Here is a 23,760-nt window from a genome sequence, read left to right as displayed (position 1 = left end):
AGCAATCGAATAATATAAGAATAAATAGATAAGTACATAAGTAAAATAAATGAAATAAATAGGTAAAATAAAATAAAATGAAATAAATAGATATTTTGCATAGTATCCCTGCTGTGCAGACTTCATCTATATCATTATAATTAATGCAAATGATTATAGTTAGCCTTGCAATGAATAGGCTGTCTGTCTGCATGAGATTGGAGATCTAGTCTACTGGTAAATGAATGTAAGTAATTATTTTTTTATATAATTTATATATATTCTAGACATTTTATAAGTTAATTTCAAAGGCCTCATTTAGCCCGTAGGGATTCAGGCTATTAAGTTTAAATATCCAGTACATCTCGCGACGTCTGAGATATTGGACATCTTTCTGGAGGTGAATAGGAATATACTCAATGGGTGTTACTGTGAACCCAGCACTGGTACCATCGTGGTGTTCGGCCGCATGTCTAGATACGCTGTGCTTCATGAATTTTTTCTTAATATTTGAACGGTGCTTATTAAAACGGTTCCGTAGAGTTTGTATGGTGCGGCCCACATACTGCAGGTGACATGGACACTCAAGGATATAAATTACATAGCTGGAGTTACAGGTTAAATGGTGTTGTATTAGAAAGGACTCTCAAATAACATCATAACGGGTGCCATTGATAGAGCCAAAACACTAACACAATTAGAATGTCTGGCTCCAAACAATAAAAAAAGAGGGGGGAAAACTGATCTCGAGTCTTACTGCTACAATTTTGTGACAACCTATAACCAGAAACATACCGCCATAAAGGCAACCTTGGGGAAATATTGGTATATCTTGAAAAGAGACCCTATACTAAGCCAGATTATTCCAGACACCCCACGTTTCACATACAGAAGAGCGAAGACCTTGAAAAACCTTCTGGCACCTAGCAAACTAAGACCAGTTCTACATCCAAATAATGAACAGGGTATGGACATTAGAGCCCCTAACGGTAGTTTTAAATGCGGTCACCGCAGATGCTTATGCTGTAACAATATCTTTCAAAGAGCATCTTTCCATAGCCACACGACTGGAGAGTCCTTTCTAATACAACACCATTTAACCTGTAACTCCAGCTATGTAATTTATATCCTTGAGTGTCCATGTCACCTGCAGTATGTGGGCCGCATCATACAAACTCTACGGAACCGTTTTAATAAGCACCGTTCAAATATTAAGAAAAAATTCATGAAGCACAGCGTATCTAGACATGCGGCCGAACACCACGATGGTACCAGTGCTGGGTTCACAGTAACACCCATTGAGTATATTCCTATTCACCTCCAGAAAGATGTCCAATATCTCAGACGTCGCGAGATGTACTGGATATTTAAACTTAATAGCCTGAATCCCTACGGGCTAAATGAGGCCTTTGAAATTAACTTATAAAATGTCTAGAATATATATAAATTATATAAAAAAAATATAAAAAATAATTACTTACATTCATTTACCAGTAGACTAGATCTCCAATCTCATGCAGACAGACAGCCTATTCATTGCAAGGCTAACTATAATCATTTGCATTAATTATAATGATATAGATGAAGTCTGCACAGCAGGGATACTATGCAAAATATCTATTTATTTTATTTTACCTATTTATTTCATTTATTTTACTTATGTACTTATCTATTTATTCTTATATTATTCGATTGCTCTGAACAATTTTAATCGAATGCTCTACCTGATTTTTATCTTAACTTTTACTATTTCTTGATTGAGTTTTATCTGTATATTTATACATTGTGTCATGGGCTACAAATAAAATAGAGCCCTAAATGAACAGAGACAAATATCACTGAGACATATACAGGATCGGCAAACAAACCAGAGAACAACGAAAAAGGACCGATCATGTGACCCCTGACGTCACCAAGGACCGCCCCTCAACTAACACGGAAGCGCAGCATACATACCAGGCACCGGCACTGTGAACCTCTCTCTCCCTAGCGACGGGAGAGGTATAGAAATCACTAGAGGCCGATTTTACTTCCTGCCTCTTATGTCACGTGACCGCTTGTATTTGCGATCACGTGACAGAGAACTCAGTCCCAATAACAAACCAACTATGAATAAAGCGATCTTTACAAATACACCAGCGGTTTTAGCCCTAACCCCTTAGTAATCTCTATACACCCACAATACTGTTTACTTGTACAGAAACTGTAGCTGCCCATTGGGTGACACCTGGGGGTGGCCCCTCCCCTAAAGGGGGCGTCACCCAGGTGCATCCTTTTGGTGGTTTTTTTGATATGCTGTATCTATAAATATGTACCTTTCTGTTTTTTTATTGTATCATTATGAAACCTGATGAAGGGAAGTTTTTAATCCCCGAAACGCGTTGTTTCTATTAAATCAAGAATAGCTTTTTGCATTAAGATCGTCTACTCCAGTGATTTTGCGCTGAGGCAGAAACCTCTTCTCTCTCCGTTTTTCTATCACTACTGGTTTTGGCTCACAATAACTGATCGAAATAACTGACCAAATAATTGAAGTGTGAACTCAGCCTTAGCCTACATGCACATTAATGTTTGTGTTTTGCGGTCCGCAAATTGCGGATCCGCAAAAGAAAATAAACAGATGATGTCCGTATGGCATCCTTTTTTTTGCGGATCCATTGTAACAATGCCTATCCTTGTCCGCAAAACGGACAAGGATAGGACATGTTATATTTTTTGGGCAGCGCTACGAAACGGAGCAACGGATGCGGACAGCACACGGAGTTCTATTTGAATCTTTTGCGGCCCCATTGAAGTGAATGGGTCTGCACCCGAGCCGCAAAAAATACCAAAACACATTCGTGTGCGTGTAGGCTAACACAGGATTTAATATGCACAATACATGCTGGTCCTTCTCCATCCCTGCACAATGACCTCTGCATAGGTCAAAGAACATGCTCACAACATTGCCACAGAAGTCAATGCGTTCTCTCCAGGCATGATAGACAATTCATAATCATGTACAGAGAGAAAAATAAAAAAGAGATAGAGAAAATTAAAATTAAAATTGATAAAAATAATAGAATATATTTTAGCATCTGTATTTACTTAGATTTCCTTTAAAAGAGAATACTAAAAGATACGTTCAATACTTGCGTATAGATTACATAAGGTGGATAATTTATGCCAAGTGTAATAAATATGCACTCATATGACAAATGCCTTATTCTGCTAGTCTGTCAAAAATATCAACCCCTTACCTGCATGTTGATGGCAGAATTAGGAATACATAGGACCTGCACCACATCTGTGAAGCCTTTATTGACGGCAATGTACAGAGCAGAGCACTTGGCATTGTTGAGGAGTTCTGCATTGGCTCCCTTGGCCAATAAAGCTCTGACGACAGCAGCCTGGTTTCTGTGAAGAAACGACAAAAAATGAGAATTTCAGACCTCACCTAACTATAAGAATCAATCTGTATGACAGTTTTGATTCTGTCAAATGTAACGAGGAGAGAGAGCCATTTGCGCGCTTCTCTCTCTTCGATCTATGGATCAGGGAAGAAATTCCAGCAAAAAAGACCCCACCGATCTGCACTTTTGATGTCTCCGACATAAAAAGCTTTGTGAAAGGTTAGTGACCCTTTAAAGGGACCTTTTAGTACAAGAACATCAAAAGCAATGGTTACACTATCAAAGAGAAGCCTAATGAATTTGCTATCATGAGAGATCAAGACTGAGGACTTCATGGAAAGAAGCCTAGCGCAGTAACAGGTCTTGATAAATAGAGGTAGGCTATAGTGGCAGAGGGAGGGAGTAATGTAAAATCTAGCCTAAGGCTACTTTCACACTTGCGGCAGGACGGATCCGACAGGCTGTTCACCATGTCGGATCCGACAGGCTGTTCACCATGTCGGATCCGCCCTGCGGCTATTTCGCCGTGCCGCCCGACCGCCGCTCCGTCCCCATTGACTATAATCGGGATGGGGGCGGAGCTCCGGCGCAGCACGGCGAGAGGCTGCCGGACTAAAATTACTGCATGTCATTCCATGTCCGTACGGATGTCATTCATTTTTTTGGGCGGACCGCAAAACACATACGGTCGTGTGCATGTAGCCTAAAACAGACGGAAGCGATAATAGCCTAAATATTTCTCTTAGATTTCGGTGGATACCTTCTGATTTGAATGAGCCTACTGGATGGGGAAATGGCTGCATGTGAGGCCTTGTGGCACTTCTTAATGACCTAGACGGCAGTAGGTATATGGCAGCAAGAGGGCCACATGCACCCCGGGGTTCCCTCCTTGTGGCCCCTAATTTCCTTTCGGTCTTATATTAATTAGGTTTTCTTTACTTACTTTATGGGGCGAGGGGGCTGGGAGGATTGATTGGGGAGCATGTGGCCTTTACACGGGTTAAGAATCTTAAAAATAATCGCCAACTAGTATTTTTAAGGACACTCGTTAGCAATTATCTGGTGGTGTGAATGTACCGCCGATTACCTGATGAACGTACTCGTTCATCGGTTAATCAGATCGTCTGTGCGTACACAAAATTTGTTGTTTGCCGGCAGCAGATCGTGCTGTGTAAACACAATCAGCTGTTCGCAAACAACAAATGGGGAAGAGCAATGGCATTAGCGATCGCGCCTCCCCATACTCTGCAGGAGATCTCTGCATATAAATGCAGCGATCTCCTCCATCAGCGAGCAGCAGATTGTCGGGAAGGAACGCTTCCTTCCTGATAATTTGGTGCTCTGTATTCCCATGTAAGGGTTCATATACACCGACAGATTATCTGACCAAATTCTGTCCAAATCAGACCAATAGTTGGGGTGTATGACAAAAGATCTGTGTGTATAAATGGCCATCTGACAAATGATTGGTCAGATAATCTGTGACTTGCCGCTGCCTTATTGATCTCCATAAGAGGAAGTGTTTGCTATTTAAATACAGTATACACTACACCCCGATGGGTGCAACTGCATCAGCTACAGTAGTTTAATCGAAAGGAAGCCAATTCTTATGATGCTAACTAGTATAGTTCCTCCTAAATTATAGTTACCGTATATTCCCTCTATGCCACTGCCATCTCCCTTGACGGTTCTGACACATCTTACCCATAAGCAGCATAATGTAAAGCAGAATCCCCCTCGTCATCCTTAAGGTCAATGTTTGCGTTGGCTTGAAGCAAGACCTTCACCACCTCCAAATGTCCCAAGTGGGATGCCACCTGCAGGCCTGTCCTGCCTTCATTCTTTACATCCACCTATCACGGAAAAAAAGAGGCAATCGTGAACCTTACAAGCAGTTTTTAGAGAATATGGTCTCTGATACAGAGGTATTCTTGGTAATATGACGCCTTCCAATAATCTAGTGTCCAGCTTCTGCTGCGTATTCCGCTGGAGGTGACACAGTCATTTCTTTTCTGGTTTTGACGTGGGTCATAGTGTAATGTACTTGAAACTTCTTTTTAATCAGCTGTAATGACTGTGATTTTAAGCCGGTCGGGTTCTGGTTTGCCTCATTTTAAGGGGAGGAATCCTGCTGGAGGGCGGCCAAATCCATCAAACCAAGCCCCAGAGAATGAAGTAAAAAGGCTATTCTACGATGAGGAATCCACTGGGAATACCGACTTAATCCAATGATTTTTATGACTGCAGGGATAATGATGACAATTATATAAGAGCCTACAGATTACTAGAGGTACCTTGTCTGGGTGTTTCAGCAGCATTTCCCTCACTCGGCCTGTGTTCCCCTGGGCTGCTTCAATAACCAAAGAGCTTGGACTTTCATAATCAGTCTTCTGAGCAAGTATCTTCTCTAAGATGGACACCAAGGTACCTGCCAAAAAAATAAAATAAAAAGGACCTTTGACAGGGTCACTTAGATAAATATATATATATATATATATATATATATATATATATACACACTGCTCCGGGATTACATGTCTTCTATTCCATTTACATTCAGAGCAGCCTTCACCAGACCATGGTCATGGGATCACAATACTAAAGCTTAGACTCTGTTCACAGCTCATCAGAGCCTTCTATCAGATGCATAGTTCGGGAGTATTCCCTAATGCAGAGATCCCCAACCATTGGGCTGCAGACCAGTACGGGGCCGTGGATCAAAAATATGGGGCCGCAGGTGGTGCTGGAGTTGAATGGCAGGGACGGGAACCATTGGCTCCTGTGCCCCATCGTTTAGCCTCATAGGCTGAAGACTGCGGCAGTGGTATGGTGCAGGGTGGTCATGATCATCATTGCGACCTCCTGTATTGGTTCACAAGCAGTGTGACAACGTCTTCACACCTAGCGATGACGATAATTGCAACCGACTGCGCTGTGATCAAGGTAGCCAGGGCCAGAGGCTGGAAGAGACAGCAGAAGTGAGGCGAGTATTTTTTTATTTTATTTTTTTGTGGACACTACTGGGGGACACTATATGTTAAGAGGATACTACTGGGGACATTATAATATGTACAGATGGCATGAATTGTGAAAAGACATCTACTGGGGGCACTATATGTTAAAGGCCTGTTTCACACGTGCATTGTGGCTTTCCGGTTTTGAGATCCGGCAGAGGACCTCAAAACCAGAATTAAACGGATCCGTGCCATTTATATCCGTTTGAATTAACCCCTTCAGGATCCTACCATTTTTCCCCTTAAGGACCAGGCCATTTTTTGCAAATCTGACATGTGTCAGTTTATGTGGTGATAACTTTAAAACGCTTTTACTTATCCAGGCCATTCTGAGATTGTTTTCTCGTCACATATTGTACCGTACTTCACAACAGTGGTAAATTTGAGTCAAAATATTTCATTTTTATTTATAAAAAAAATACAAAATTTACCAAAAATTTTTAAAAATTGGCAATTTTCAAAATTAAAAATTTCTCTGCTTTCAAAACAGATAGTCTTACCTCCTAAAATAGTTATTACTTTACATTCCCCATATGTCTACTTCATGTTTGGATCATTTTGTAAATGACATTTTCTTTTTTTGGGACGTTACAAGGCTTAGAAATTTAGAAGCAAATCTTGAAATCTTTCAGAAAATTTCCAAAACCCACTTTTCAAGGACCAGTTCAGGTCTGAAGTCACTTTGTGAGGCTTACATAATAGAAACCACCCAAAAATGACCCCATTTTAGAAACTACACCCACTCAAAACTGATTTTACAAACTTTCTTCACCCTTTAGGTGTTCCACAAGAATTAAACCCTTAAGGACCGGGCCATTTTTCACCTTAAGGAGCGGACTGATTTTTCGAATCTGACATGTGTCACTTTGTGTGGTAATAACTTTAAAACGCTTTGACTTATCCAGGCCATTCTGAGATTGTTTTCTCGTCACATATTGTACTTCATGACACTAGTAAAATGGAGTCCAAAAAATAATTTTATTTATAAAAAAAAAAAAAAAAATTTACAAAAAAAATAAATAGAAAAATTAGCAAATTTCTAAGTTTCAATTTCTCTACTTCTATAATACATAGTAATACCTCCAAAAATAGTTATTCATTTACATTCCCCATATGTCTACTTCATGTTTGGATCATTTTTGGAATGGCATTTTATTTTTTGGGGACGTTACAAGGCTTAGAAGTTTAGAAGCAAATCTTGAAATTTTTCAGAAAATTTCCAAAACCCACTTTTTAAGGACCAATTCAGGTCTGAAGTCACTTTGTGAGGCTTACATAATATAAACCACCCAAAAATGACCCCATTTTAGATATTACACCCCTCAAGGTATTCAAAACTGATTTTACAAACGTTGTTAACCCTTTAGGTGTTCCACAAGAATTAATGGAAAATGGAGATGAAATTTCAGAATTTCACTTTTTTGGCAGATTTTCCATTTAAGTCAATTTTTTCCAGCCAGTAACAAAGCAAGGGTTAACAGCCAAACCAAACTCAATATTTATTGCCCTGATTCTGTAGTTTACAGAAACAACCCATATGTGGCCGTAAACTGCTGTATGGTAACACGGCAGGGCGCAGAAGGAAAGGACCGCTATATGGCTTTTGAAGGGCAGATTTCGCTAAAAATAATTTTCAGGTGCCATGTCACATTTGAAGACACCCTGAGGTACCTCCACAGTGGAAAACCCCAAGAAGTGACCCCATTTTTGAAACTACACCCCCCAAGGAATTTTTCAAGGCATGTAGCGAGCACTTTGACCCAACAAGCGATTCATAGAATTTAGAAATATTTGGCTGTGAAACAAGGGGTAACAGTAAATTACAGCCACAATTTGTTACCCATTCTCTCCTGAATATGGCAACACTTCATATGTGGCCGTAAACTGCTGTATGGGCACACTGTAAAGTTCAGTGTACTGATAAGCAACACCTGATGTATACGGTATCCTACAAATTTTATTATATATATATATATATATATATATATATATATATATATATATATATATATATATATACACATACACACACATACTTTATATGGTAGATAGTCGCCAAATACAGCAGCTAAAAGAAACAAGGGTCTCAAATTATATCAAAGAAATATGTTGTATGTTATATGTCATCACATTGCAGAGGCACTGAGCTACCAGAACATACAAAGTTCTAGTCCCCTTTTATAAAACAACACCCGTCAAGGTGTTTGTTATGGGTTTTATTAGAATGCCAATTGAAATGTGGAGAAACTGGAAATTAGAATTTTTACCAGCATACAGTTTCAAGGGGGTGTTTTATAAAATGATCAAAGGGGGTTTAGTTAAAAGTCAACAGAGGTGTGGTAGATTCTAAAACAATCTTTTATGCAAAGACCCGGCTTTGAGGGGCACGTCTCACAATGATGAATTGCGTCTTCCCTGATTCCTTTTCTGGAGCATACCCGACACCTTTTTTGTGGCCTTCTCCGTGTCTCTGTGGGGGGAACTACCCCAGGGAAATGCTGTCCTCGTATTATTCTGCTCTCACTTCCTGTGGCCCTGCTCCCTTCCCCTTCCTGTTCCCCAAATAAAAAGGTCTTTATTACTTTTTCTTGAAAGTGCAGGAATTTTCCTCTGTTTCCTGCACTTCTGTATATTACAAAAGCATTATAGAGGGCAATTTGCGTCAGGTGCAATGCCAATTTTTTATACCATGCCCGAGTTTTGCGGAGGGCAGTGTATGGTTGCAGTACCTGGTCTGACAGATCCACCCCTCCCATAAACTTATTACAGTCCTGGATGCACACAGGTTTGGGGACTGATTCTGTGGATCCACGAACTGGAACAGGGGTGGATCTGTCAGCATGTATGGTAGTAAGTACAAAGACGTCACGCTTGTCTTTGTACTTAACAAGCATCATGTTATCACTGCAAACTGCCCTGCTTTCCCTCACTCTTATCCTTTGGTCTAGAAAATTTTTAGGCAGATGTTTTTGGTTTCGTCTGATAGTTCCGCATGCAACAGTGTCTCTGGAAAAACAGGCATTTCAGTAGTGGGACACTTGTGTAGAAGTTGTCAAGGTACAAGTTGTACCCTTGACCTAGCAGGGGGTGAATCAAGTCCCATACTACTTTTCCTGCTATTCCAAGGAGAAAGGGGCACTCTGGGGGTTCAATTTTTGAATCTTTTCCCTCGTAAACTCTAAATTTATGTGTATAGCCACTTTGGCTTTCACATAGTTTGTAGAGTTTGATGCCATATCTGGCCCGTTTGTTGGGCAGATATTGGAGAAAATGCAGTCTGCCCTTGAAGTGCACAAGGGATTCATCAACGGACAGATGCTTTTGGGGGGTGTAGACCTGGGCAAACTTGAGATTATAATGATCTATAATGGGCTGAATTTTGTATAAACGATCGTATCTAGGATCATTAGGGGGTGGACAATCTGCATTATTGTTATAATGTAGAAATTTCAGGAGACTTTCGAATCGGGTCCTGGACATAATGGTGCGGTATATTGGCGTGTGATGTAAAAGGTCATTACTCTAATATGACCGTAGTGATGTTTTTTTTAATTATCCCCATATTACCGTAAGTATTAGACCCCAATTTTTTTTTATCTCCAAAGGGGTGTGGGAGGCCACTGAAGGGGTCTTGCATAGTATGAGTTGGGGTGGGCGGCTAAAAATTGATTGGCATAAAGATTAGTTTGCTCCACCATCATGTCTATCAATTCATCAGAAAAAAAAAGGTGGAAAAAAATCAACTTCCGTGAACCCTGCAGTGTTCACATGAATGCCTGTAGTGGCCGTAAAGTCCGGCACCTGAGGTACAAAGTTAGTAGCAGAAGTGTCATTGTAGAAGCTGATGCGCTGCTAACTCTACTGCGTCTGTGAGAGGGTTCGTCAACTGGTGAATCAGAAGAAGAGCTATACACAAGGAAAGATTCTTCTTCTCCACTGTCAGAGTCAGACTCTGAGGCTAGTATGGCATAAGCCTCCTCGGCGCTGTACACCCGTTGAGACATTTTGTAAAATTTATATATATATCTATTCAGAAAAAATAGAAAAAGAAAAGTGCTCCAAAAGCAGTGGAGCTTTATGTCACTGGTGACAGAAATTTGTCACTGCTGGCAAATTCAGTGACAAGGACTGGTCACAGGTAGAAGATAGAGGTTCGGAGGTATGGGGGGGTTTGAAACAGAGTATTTATAATCGGGGACAAGTACGGACGTCCCCAATATTTTATTAATTTTTTTATTCACAAAAAATAGAAAAAGAAAAGTGCTCCAAAAGCAGTGGAGCTTTATGTCACTGGTAGAGGTTCGGAGGTATGGGGGGGGGGGGGGTTGAAACAGAGTATTTATAATCGGGAACAAGTACGGACGTCACCAATATTTTTTTTATATTATTTCTTTTATTTTTTTCCAATAAACGTCTAACTTACTCTAAAACAAGAGCTCTAACCCTAATAACTCCCTAACTAACCCTAATGATTTGCCAAAAACAGGTTACTGACAGTATGGATGACAGGGACGGACCAATCACAATGAATTATGTACAGAAAGCTATTGGGACAACAGAGATCGCTCGTTGGGACAACAGGATGTGTGGTGGTGATCTGCGGCCAGGACCACTGCTGATCGGTCCCTGGCCGTCAAGGGGGAGCTGTTTGGTCCCTGACACAGCAAGGTAATTTGCGCTTCAGGTGCGCAATCTCGGCAGGGGAGCATTTAAATGAACGCCGTGCATGTACAGCGTTCTGCCACAGTTTTCCCCGCCATACAAGCACGGCGTTCTGCGCTAAGGGGTTAAAGGAAAATATTGATTAAATTTCAGAGCAACAAAGCAAGGGTTAACAGCCAAACATTGGCCGGCATTAAACAGAAGGAAAGGAACGCCATGTGGTTTTTGGAAGGTAGATTTCACTGGGATAATTTTAAGTTGCCATGTCACATTTGAAGACCCCCTGGATGCCCTCCTAGAGTAGAAACTCCCTCCAAAAAAGAAAAGACCCCATTTTGGAAACTACAGGATAAGGTGGTAGTTTTGTTGGTACTATTTTAGAGTACTTAGGATTTTTGGTTGCTCTATATTACACGTTTTGTGAGGCAAGGTAACAAAAAATAGCTGTTTTGGCACTGTTTTTTGGGTTGTTTGTTTCAGTTTTACATAATAAAGCATTTTAAAAAAAAAAGATTTTTTAGTGTCTCCATATTCTGAAAGCCAGTTTTTTTTTTTTTTTGGGCGACTGTCTTATGTCGGGGCTCATTTTTTTTCGGTATGAGATGATCGTTTGATTGGTAGTATTTTAGGGTGCATACGCCTTTTTGATCGCTTGCTATGACACTTTTTGTGATGTAAGGTGACACAGTTTTTATTTTATCTTTTTTTACGGTGTTCATCTGAGGGGTTAGGTCTTGTGGTATTTTTATAGAGCAGGTTGTTACGGACGCGGCGATACCCAATATAAAAAAAATATAAAATCATGTTTTAGTGTCTCCATAGTCTGAGAGCCATAGTTTTTTTTATTTTATTGTCTTAGGTAGGGGCTCATTTTTTGCGGGATGAGGTGACAGTTAGATTGGTACTATTTTGGGAGGCGTACGCCTTTTTGATCGCTTGGTGTTGCACTTTTAGTGATGTAAGGTGACAGGGGGCTGGATCTCACAGGCTGACACGGATGGCAGCCACGATGCCTAAGGAAAGCATCGGACTGCCTTCCCTGCCATTGGGTCCCGATCACAGCAGTGCAGGGACCCGATGGCCACCCTCGACGATCCTGCACATGCCGCGGTCAGCGCTGACCACAGCAGTGCGAGGGTTAATGAGCCAAAATCTGTGTTTTCACCGATGCCAGCAAATACACCAGAGGTCCGGCTATCAGTGACTGCCGGACCCCTGCCACAGCTTCTGCACCCGCCCGATCAGACGGCCGTACAATCGATGACGAATCAGTTTTTTTCGTCAACAAAAAAACCCTGATCCGGCACCACTGACTTAGGGCTCATGCACATGACCGTGTGCTGCCCGTGGTCGTATGGCGGGTCCGCAATACACGAGCACCGGCCGTGTGCATCCCGCATCACGGACCCATTGATGCGGAACAGAGGCACGGAACGGAAGCCTCAAGTTGATCAGACAGCACTATATTCTATAGTGCTATATATTCATTTTTGACCCACGCCTGTATTGATTGAGTAATATTCGCATATTACGTGATCATTACGTTGCCGATTTTTGAGTAAAAATAAATTTAAAAAAAAGAACGTAGAATATAACGAATATTCGAATTTGCGAATATTCAATGAATATTCTACAGAATAGTCGCAAAATATCACGAATTCGAATATGACGCCTGCTGCCGCTCATCAGGAGAGATGAATATTAAGTGGGGGCATAAAATGAGGCGTTATTACTAAACAGGCGTGTGCTGTGTGTCCGATTATGCAGAAACAAGTTGTGGTCCGGAGGCATCTTCATAGGACTGAAGAAAAAAAAGAGGAAAGACAACTCCACCAGTCAGAGGAGGCATCACTGTAAGTCACTGAGTGGGGGCTAAACATGATTATTAAGGACTGGGACCTAAATTGTGCAGGGATTTAAATGTATAAGTGACAAGTTAACCTGAATCTTTTTCCACAAAACTGTATATCAGTCTGCCCAGCTCCTTCTGCTCTATAACATGCTGCCTGCAGCTCAAACGCCATGTTCAATATGACCGGTTCCCATTAACCCATGCCACTGTATAACCTAAAGTGGCATATGTTGCCCATTGGCCTTGCTGTATATGTTTTTGTCGGGGGCCCCTGTACAGGAAACTGCCATCCACTGCACTTTCCATTACAGTGAACATATGCCTAGAGGTATCTCCCAGAGAAAAAAAATAAATAAAAATAAAAAACTGGTAAAAAACGTATTTTGACCGCTTTTTCCAGCTCTTGCTTGGAAGGATTCAGACCCAAGTCATCAGACAGATAAGGGGTTAACTTTTAATTGCATGGTAGTCAACGCGTTTCGAGGGCTGGATTGCCCTCTTCTTCAGGACTGTATACACTTATAATACCTTGATGTCTCCTGTCCTTTTTCACTGCTCCTTTTCAGACTGAACTGTTCTCTCTGCAACTGCCGCGCCCTAGGCACTTTGATTGACAGGACCAGGCAGTGAAAATGTCCTCGCACCTGGCCCTGTCAATCAAACTGGAGAGGCAGCTGCAGACAGAGAGCTGAGCTTCTAGGAGTAATGGCAACACCCCCGTTGCTCCTAGAGGCTCATTTGCATATATTAAAACATCATTGTTCTAAGCAATGCAGACACATATGAGCATGGGACCAACACAGATGTCTTCAGCTGCCAAGTTCACATGTAACAGGTCAGCCAGTGTCATAGGGACAAATCTGCTGACAGATGTCCTTTAAATGATCCTTTCAACAAGTGGGGATTATCCCTAGTGGAGACCTCCTTCCATTACTACATTACTTGTATCTGCACTTACGTTTCGGTTCCTTGGCGTTTTCGGTTGTCATCAAGTTCGCATCGTCATCTCTCTGATACGACGTCAGGCAGGCTGGATTAAAGGTCCAGGACTGGCCGCCAACAGACACTCTCATGTCTCCGTCCTCAAACACTTTGATGACTTTGCCAATCTGGCCTAGTGCCTGAGGCAACAAAATGGGGATAGTAAAACAGCGATTAGTGTTCGCTTCAGCAGATAGTAGCGGCTGTGAAATTTTCCCAGCTTCCTTGCACAAAATATAATGTGAGCTGTAATTAATCCATTACATGTTTTTACAGATGAAGAAAAGAGGACAGATTTATAAAATATACTCTAATTTTTAGATGTAACATATAACGCCGAGGAGGAGGCTTACTGTGTGCGAAGAGCTTACAATTCTGAGGTGTCATTTAGATTCGTTTAACCTCTTTAGATTTCTTTAACACCCTATTTGGCCTTCAGGATGCAGCAATTCTTTTTTTTTTTATCATTGCTTTCGGAGAACCACAACTTTATTTTTCCAGCAATGCAGCTGTATGAGGATTTGTTCTCTTCTTTATTCTACATTGTGTTTATGCTGATACCAGATATGCATAACTTATATAAATATATATTAATACTTTTTAGTTAGGCTACTTTCACACTAGTGTTTCTATTTTCCGGTATTGAGATCAGTCATAGGGTCTCAATACCGGGGAAAAGCGCTTCAGTTTTGTCCCCATTCATTGTCAATGGGGATAAAACGTAACTGAACAGAACGGAATGCTCCAAAATGCATTCTGTTCTGTTCTCATACAGCATGCTGCAACAGTCATGACCCACAATGCAAGTCAATGGGGATGGATCCGTTTTCTCTGACACAATAGAAACCGGATCTGTCCTCTATTGACTTTCAATGGAGTTCATGACGGATCCATATTGGGTATGTTAAAGATAATACAATCGGATCCGTTCACAACGGATGCAAATGGTTGTATTTTCAGTAACGGACGTGTTTTTGCTGAACCCTGCCGGATCCAGCAAAAGAACGCTAGTATAAAAGTAGCCTTAGAAGTATTTTTCAGTAAACTAAAAATCCAGCAATTCCACCGTTTTTTTAAAGCTATGAATAAAATAAAAAATGTTCACTTTTTTTAATTTTTTTTTTTTTAGACACATTGTTTCCTCTAATCGATCATATAACACTGCAATATTTCTGCATCGCAGTGTATTACTGTCTGCTAATACGAGGCAACCTTTTAGGCCTACCATATACACAAGGGGACATCCTCTGCGTCTGGAGGAAAGAAGGTTTGTACACAAACATAGAAGAGGATTCTTTACGGTAAGAGCAGTGAGACTATGGAACTCTCTGCCTGAGGAGGTGGTGATGGTGAGTACAATAAAGGAATTCAAGAGGGGCCTGGACGTATTTCTGGAGCGTAATAATATTACAGGCTATAGCTACTAGATTTCTGGAGAAGGGTCGTTCATTCAGGGAGTTATTCAGATTGCTTGATTGGCGTCGGGAGGGGATTTTTTTCCCCTTAAAATGAGGAAAATTAGCTTCTACCTTATGAGGGTTTTCTGTCTTCTTCCGGATCAACTTTGTAGAATTACAGGCTGAAATGGATGGACAGATGTTTTTTTTCAGCGTTACAAACTATGGCAGATGCAGGGCCATTTTTTTGGCCCCAGGGCTGATACGGCAACCCATGGGCAAATCACAACTGCATCACAGGAGTGCCGCTGGGGTAACAGAGGAGTAAGGCTAGGTGTACATGACGACATTTGTCGCGCGACGAGAGATAGGGCACAGCTACACTGCAACATTTGTAGCGCAACATTTTGTTGCACCAATGTCACGCGACAATTTTTATAATGGCAGTCTATGGTGTCGCACTGCAACATGCGACATACTGCGACGCGACAGTCGCAGAAAAATCCACCTCGAATAGATTTTCTGTCGCGTCGCGGTCGCAGCATGTCGCATGTTGCAGTGCGACACCATAGACTGCCATTATAAAAATTGTCGCGCGACATTGGTGCAACAAAATGTCGTCGTGTAGACCTAGCCTAACATGACGTTCCTGAATTTCTAACCAGGCCTACAAACTATCAAGTTCCATTTATAGTACTAGATGCTAAGGCCTGGAGATGAATGCATCATTTGCATCTCTTATAGTTACCCCGAATGGTGCAGTGAACATTCCAGATTTACAATGAAGCTACCAGTACGGCAATTTTAGCCCTGATCACAGGCGGACTGGGCATAGACTCTACAGGGAAATTTCCCAATAGTCTGATGCCTTGGGGACCGCCTGAGCCATCCTCATAACCGCTGGGTACATAACAATCTGATGCTCTCAGCATAAATGCTAGGAGCATCCGGTACTTATGCACCTGCCTGGCGGCCGCAGGTACTCTTCGGGATTCACTATCCTTAGCACACTGACACAGCTGGATACTGCAGCAGGGGCAGCAGTATTTTGGCATGCCCTGTGGCATTTGGTTCTAGTGGGTCGCTATTTTGTGCTGCACTACGATGCCTACTTGTGTTGCCCTGCCTTCTATCAATTTGGACCCGCCTACAACACGGCCACTTTTAGGTTGTTTTCCAGGGCCCCTTTGAGTTCCTAGTCCGCTACTGGCCCTGGCCCAAGTTTTTGAGAACATGGATTAGGTCATATGCATTTGGAACCAGTAGCCCTGTGACTGATGACTGATGAATCATTCTGAAGGATCACATTTGGCTACACTAAAAATGTGTTCAAAATGGTGAGTGATCTGAGAGCCAAGAACAGACAGATGAGGATTTGACAAATTTGCACAGAGAATTAAATAATACTGATAAGCAGCACGGAGCAGATTTTGTGCTTGCTGTTTAACTTCACTCACAGGGGCCATATCATCTGTCCATTCCCCATGACCAACTTGTAGCTTCTTGACTGTATCCATGTCATCCATCACACGCACAACATCACCAACCCAAATGCTGCTGTGCTATAAAAGGAAAGAAAAATAATAAAACAAAAAGCTTGTTTCTATCACAATGGAAAGGGAGCAACTTATGAAACATTCAAGGCGTTTTGGAGAATGTAAAAAGGTAATTTCATACTTTGACACTAGGGGGAAGCACTAAGCAATGAACACACTTATCACACCACCAAGAGCAAGTAGCGGCACAAATGTGATGGCATGTACAAATCATTCTTTACACCCGCCATCTCCGGCAGAGACACCAGGGGGCACTGAGAGCCAGCAAATCAAATGCCCAGGCGCCGCTGCCATTACACTCATGGATAAGTCAAGGAGTCAACACAGTCTTTTGTGTCCATGGAGAACAAATGTGACATCTTGGTTTTGACAGCGTTTCTGCATCTCTTACTAATGACCAATTCAGATGAAGCATGAACCACTGTGGTCTGAACTTCAAATATCCATCCGTTTCAATTTCATTTAGACTCTAAGCTCTTAGGTCACCATTTCGCATAATTATTTCCTTGAGTACTTTTTGGCAAATTATGTAAAAATCCAGAATATCACTGATTGTAAAATGACAAATCACAAAGTGTCAGGCTGTGGGTCAGAGGCTCCATTAAAGGGGGTCTGTCACCACATTTTCACACATGAAAGGGAATATGTCCATTCCGAAACAACCCCCAAAAAAGAGTAAGCGGTCCATAGTCTAAGTGGCGCAGAGTCCAGTTATGTAATTTTCATTTTCAATTCAGTTTTTAATTTAAATTTTCATACTTGCATTTCAATGCTGTGCTGTCCGAAACAAGCAGTAAAATACATTGAGAAGACTCCTCCGATTCCTCTCCATTATGTGTGCGAGCGCGGGAGTCCTCTCAATGGATTTTAATGTTGGTTTGTGGGAGCACAGCGCCAGAATAAAAGTGAGCATGAAGATAAAAATTACATAAACTGACTCAGCGTCACTTTTTACAGCTTAATCTAGTTTAAGGGGGGCTTTACAGAGCTGACAGATTCCCTTTGAAGAATTCCTGGTGCCCTCTAGGTGGCATTCCCAGTAACACAAACCATACCTTTTGATCTCTTTGTTCTTTTTCCTAGCTCCAGAAAAAAATATTTTACGTCATATGCAAATTAGTTGAAAGAGTCCAAATGGCGGTCCCCAAGGACAATGGCACCCAGCTGCTCCCATGTAATCTTAGCCCCACTTTCCCCCTTGAGGTCTTCTTTGCACCTCCTTTAGCTTTCTACATCAGCAAGCATCTAGATGAAATACTTAACGGGCACTGGAGGACTCGTCTTGCGCCTGCGCAGTTGGCACCCTATGCTGTACAATCTTGTTGCACACGTGCAGTGAACTTGACAACGCTGTTGTCCACAGACAGAGGGGTACCGAGTGCGCAGGCACAGGATGGGTCAAACAGTAGGCCTGTGCAGGATTTCATCTATGGGCTTGCTGATGTAGAAAGCGGAAGGAGGTGGAGAGAAAACGCTTAGGGGAGGAGCGGGGCTCGATGTAGATGGAGGCACCTTTTCAACTAATTTGCCTATGACTCAAAATACATTTTTTTTGAGCTATGAAAATGAACATAGTGATCGAAAGGTATGTTTGTGATACTGTGAATGTCACATACAGGGTGCCATTAAGTCTTTAATGCATGAAAATGTGGTGACACTCCCTTTAAGATTCTGTCAAATTTATACAAAAGTAAACTGCAAGCAAAGCTATTTTTCTGCCTCCACACAATCCTGTCTCTGAGCTCTACAGGCAGTTCTATCCCCCTCATCCCTTGGTTTTTGCTTTGATATGCGTTGTCAGCTGTGAGCCCTTTTATAGACAGTGATGTGTCTTTCCAAATCATGTCCAATCAATGGAATTTTACCAGGGGTGGACTCCAATCAAGATGTAGAAACATCTCAAAAGATGATCAAGAGAAATTGGAGGCCATAGAACTAAATCACTGTAATTAGTGGGGTCTGTCAAGTTCTATTAGTGTCATGTGAGAGATTTGGAACTGCGTTGTGATGGAAACCACAAAGCAGATATGAACAAAGCCTGCGGATGCGTTCAACCCGACTTTTGGTTGTTATTCCCGCTCCCATCGTTCTTCAATGTGAACCCGCACTGCCGTTTATGTGGCCATGGATTTTTTGTTGTTGACTGCACTAGGGTTGTTGCGGGTATCGAAATTTCGATACCCAATCGATACTTTTGTCCCGGTATCGATACGATACCGGGATTTCCGTTTTTTCGATACTGGGCTGCGCTTCTGCGCAGTCTAGTATCTCTGAACATGAGCGCGCTGCTATCGGCGCGCTCATGTTCTCTCTCAGCAGCACGGGGAGAAGGAAGCTGTCCTCCCTCCCCCTGTGCTGCTGCCGCTGCCACCAATGAGAAGAGAGGGGCGGAGGAGGGGCGGCAATGAGAAGAGAGGGGGTGGAGGAGGGGCGGCAATGAGAAGGGAGGGGCGGGCGCACTGCGCCCCCAATGATAGGATTACTATCGGAGCGATGGGAGGAGACATCAGCTTCACTAGTGGGCGTTCCTTTTCCCTGCGCTGCGATTGGACAGCGCTACAGCCAGGGAGAAGGAACGCCCACTAGTGAAGCTGATGTCTCCTCCCATCGCTCCGATAGTAATCAGCAGCATGTGGAGCAGGAGAGGAGACAGTAATGGGGCACTGCAGGCGAACGGAGCGGCGCCCAGGACTAAATGGTGAGTGCTGAGACATCGCTGGGCGCCGCTCTGTGTGGCCTGATAGTGAAAGTCAGTCTTTAACACAATACAGGAGGCGGGTGCCGGCAGCAGAATCGCATTGCCGGCACCCTGCCCCTGACAGGGAGCTGCGATCAGCGGCAGTTAACTGCCGCTGATCTGCTAGTACCCGCCTCCTGTATAAAGGGGTAAAATCATTGGTGGTGCAGTGTGCCCCCCCCCTCAATCCCCCCATCCCATTAAAATCATTGGTGGCACAGTGCGCCGGCCCCTCTCAACCCTCCAGTATTAAAATCATTGGTGGCAGTGGCCACAGGGACCTCTCCACTCCCCCTCATTGGTGGTGCAGTGGCAGCTTCTGATCGGAGCCCCAGCTGTGTAAGCCTGGGGCTCCGATCGGTTACCATGGCAGCCAGGAAGCCCTGGTTGCCATGGTAACATCCCTGATGCTGTGTGCACAAAGCACAGAGCAGCAGGGACAGTGTGGAGTCCTATTCACCCTGATAGAGATCTATCAGGGTGAATAGGAAAAGGGATGAAAGATCCCAGGTTCTAGCCCCTAAGGGGGGAAATAGTTATTAAATAAAAAGTGAAAAAAAAAAAAACACTAAAATATGAAGTATAAATCACCCCCCTTTTCCCCAATTTCACATATAAAATATATAAATAAACATATTACATCGCCACGTCAGAAAAGTCCAAACTATTAAAATATAAAAAAAAAATCTAGGTGGTGAATGCCGGAACAGAAAAAATAAAATAAAAACTGCGCGATTCGCCATTTTTAAAAATGAGGAATGCACGTGGCTTTTTTTGTTTATTTTTTTCGCGTGGTATCGAATGGTATCGAGTATCGCAATACTTTTTCATGGTATCGAAACCGAATCAAAAATTTGGTATCGCAACAACTCTAGACTGCACACAAATTAGCCCCACTCAAAGACGCTAAAACGAATCTGCAGCATTCAAACTGTGAATCCAAGGCAGAAATCTGATGGTCGTTCTTGGATTTCTGCCACGAATTCCGCAACACATATACGCCGGATATTTCAGACGTGTATTTTCCGCAGTGTGAACATACCGTAAGACGTCTAATCTAATTATCAATAATTACATGACATTACAAGCACCTGTGAATGAGATCATCATGTCTGAACAGCTCCAGGGGCTTTGTGTGCAACGTGCACCAAACATACTGTACAAGGAGTAAAATGATGTCAGGAGAGAGGAATTCCCACCTCACATCTCTCTTCTTTCACCATACACCATACACAGATCCTGTTGGATCTACATGTACAATGGTCTTCTGTTCTCCAGGTACCTTTGTTAGAGCCCCAGGATGGAAGGTCCAGCGCGTTTCACTGTTGTACTGAACTCTGACATCTCCCCGTTCTGTAATCCGGTGAACGGTTCCTGTTTGACCTATAAACTGCAAAACCAATAAATAAAAGAAAAAAAATTATAGAAAACTAATGGAGCGAAACGTTAATAAAAGCAATAGTAATAATGGTAATAAGCAGCACCTGACATCATACAACAGGGCTTATGTATGAGCACCCAGAAGAAGCCCATGTGATGCCCTTGGCCAATTAGAAGCACAAAAAAGTTTCCCATGCCCGAATTAGAATAAAAAAAATAAAAAAAGGGGGACATTTTGCCACCCCTTGTTTCAGAATTGCTAATTCTCCATGCATCTTGTTTTAAGAAGAGCCAAAGGTAACAGGACTTCCCACAACATACAGGATAAATGAATAATCACTGGTAGTCCCACCAATCACTAGATTGGGGGTCCCCTGTTCCTTCTAACCAAGGTTGTGTGGTAGAGTCATGATCAAGCAAGTGTAATGCCATGCCACTGAAAGTCTATGGGACCATCTATGGGAGAGTTCAGGCAAGCTGTCTCCATCAGTCACATAAATGTTGTGGGAAAACCCCTAAAAGGAGAGAGTTGTCAATTTACTCAAACATTTCCAGGAGGAACAACTCAAAGTTTTTTCCCCCCCTAAGCCAGATATATGTCAGGAGTGTTGGCATTCCTTTGCCTGTGAGATAAGCGTCTCCGATCGTGTCCTTATGACTACACTTCTGCCTCTGTTTCCTGAAGCCTCAGTGTGAGTTGTCATCAATTCCTTACTTGTCCTCAAAAAATAAAAAACACTGCATTGTGACTGAACCCTGCGTCTCTGTGTGAATACAGATCAGGTTTGTTCTAATAAGGAAGGTACAGAACTGTGAATTACCTCTGCCATTTTAGGGTTCCATCCACCGTGCCCTTCCTGCATTTCTCGTAAGATCTCCACATCCAAGAGACATTTGACTTTGTCGCCATGCTGGAATGGATGCCGCACTGAACTCTCCTTCCTTTGAATTTCTGCAGGTTTACCTGTATTACAACGTGCGACTTATAGACATTGATATTGACAGTGAGGATACAACCATATTGAGAAGTGAAATAATATCATACCAAGCTTGGGCAGGTGGTCTTTGTAATAATGTCCTCCTGGAGCATCAGCAATGCATTTCAGATCTACTTTGCCCTTGTGCCCAACTCTGTAAACGTTGGTGGTTCCATCTGCCCAGGTAACACTCGCCACACTGCGTCCCGTCTCCACGTCCCAACCGCGAATATCGACAACTCGTCCAACCTTAGATTCTCCACCTAAGTGATAGTATAAAGACATTTCCATACACTGCACTGTATAGTAACCCGTGCTGCTGTAAGGGTTCTCCAGGACCTTAGGAAAGGTCATTAATGGCAGCTAGACTGGGAGCTGAGCTCAAGTAACCTGGCATGGCCAATACACTGTGAAGGGAGCTGTGCTTCTGGCTATTTCCATGGCTGAAGGTTGCAGAGAGCAGCTGATCGCTGGAGGTGCTGGGTGCCAAGCCTCCACCAATCTGACATTGGTGACCCATCCAGAGGAGCCTGGCAAACCCCCTTTAAGAAACAGTAATCAGAGACTGCTAAGAAAACACGTACTGACAACTTTGTAATTGCTCTAGCTGTCAGTATGTCCCTGACAACCATGCAGTTACAAATGAGTTCACAGCTGGGTTGGCAACGTGCTGACTTAGGCCTCATGCACACGCAAGTTGTTCTGGTCCGCATCCGAGACGCAGTTTTTGCGGCTCGGGTGCGGACCCATTCACTTCAATGCTGCCGCAAAAGATACGGACTGTGCTGTCCGCATCCGTTGCTCTGTTCCGTGGCCCCGCAAAAAATATGTAACATGTCCTATTCTTGTCCGTTTTGCGGACAGGAATAGGCATTTCTACAATGGGCCGTCGGAAGGCACATGGGCGGCTCCCGTGTTTTGCGGATCCGCAATTTACGGACCGCAAAAAACAGAACGGTCGTGTGCATGAGGCCTTAAAGGAAGGTAAAAAGATGCTTGGCAAACCCCTACCAATCTCAGGGGGGCGCCCAATTATTCGAATTATAGAGTCAACATATCCTAGCAATACACCATCTGTTTATAAGAGGGGAATACCGCTTTAAGCTGTCCTAAATCGGCATGATGGTGAATAATAAAGAATAGACCATTCCTTGTTCACTGGTGCATTGGCTTAGACTCCTGCGGCCCCTGGCAGCACTCCATAGATCAGACTGGTATCAATGCTCTGTTCTTGTACTACAGCCCTGAACGGCTGACTCGGATTGGGCTTTGCTGCGGTTCTCTGGGCATCACACCTCCTTGATGGCTTATGTTAGTGATACACCATCATGTGTTGAACTCTGAAGTCAGCTCAATAAAAGTAATATCTTGACATATGGTGGACATAATGGAACCCGCACCCCCCCCCCCCCCCTACTGTAAATTTTCTACTGACACTTTGACACTGCCATTACACTTACCATCCTGGTTCCCCCATTCCCAATCAGGTCCACGCACAACTTTGGCTCCTTGAAAGATCCCTTTGAGGACTATACGAGGCAATCCTTGACGAGGAGTCAGCATGACTCTAGAAAACAAAGAACAAAATCACTTCTACACATGACAATATATTACTAAATATAACAATATAGTACCAAGCAAAAATTTACTTCGGGTACAAACAGAGGCTGGAGTTGAAGGGCTTGTCCCATCTGGGACGTCTAATGTCTGACAGGTGTGGGCGCCACCTCTGAAACCCACCCCTTTGTCCCAGCTGACAACACATGTGCATCTCTTTCCACTCACTCCAACAGCACCTCCAAAAATAGCCCAGTACTCCGACTTAACACTCTC

The 23,760-nt window shown here is 42.8% G+C and overlaps 1 protein-coding gene across 9 annotated transcripts in view; it reads right to left on the bottom strand.

The window, feature by feature from the left end:
* The window catches only part of MIB2 (MIB E3 ubiquitin protein ligase 2), a 127,174-nt gene that overhangs the window by 27,309 nt on the left and 76,105 nt on the right, over positions 1-23,760 (bottom strand). For 6 of the 9 annotated variants that reach the window (XM_040428106.1, XM_040428116.1, XM_040428124.1 and 3 more), the window contains 9 exons: positions 23,388-23,494; positions 21,996-22,190; positions 21,772-21,914; positions 20,853-20,960; positions 16,735-16,839; positions 13,858-14,020; positions 5,666-5,826; positions 5,076-5,224; positions 3,219-3,375 (listed from right to left, as the gene is read on the bottom strand). In XM_040428106.1, the coding sequence (XP_040284040.1) occupies positions 3,219-3,375; positions 5,076-5,224; positions 5,666-5,826; positions 13,858-14,020; positions 16,735-16,839; positions 20,853-20,960; positions 21,772-21,914; positions 21,996-22,190; positions 23,388-23,494 (1,288 nt within the window). The remainder of the gene's footprint in view (positions 1-3,218; positions 3,376-5,075; positions 5,225-5,665; positions 5,827-13,857; positions 14,021-16,734; positions 16,840-20,852; positions 20,961-21,771; positions 21,915-21,995; positions 22,191-23,387; positions 23,495-23,760) is intronic. The other 3 variants (XM_040428146.1, XM_040428154.1, XM_040428161.1) reach the window with 3 other exon arrangements.

Source organism: Bufo bufo, chromosome 1 (genome assembly GCF_905171765.1).
Source record: "Bufo bufo chromosome 1, aBufBuf1.1, whole genome shotgun sequence".
NCBI lineage: Eukaryota > Metazoa > Chordata > Amphibia > Anura > Bufonidae > Bufo > Bufo bufo.
The sequence above is the reverse complement of the archived record's forward strand: the minus strand, read 5'-3'. Positions and strand labels throughout refer to the sequence as shown.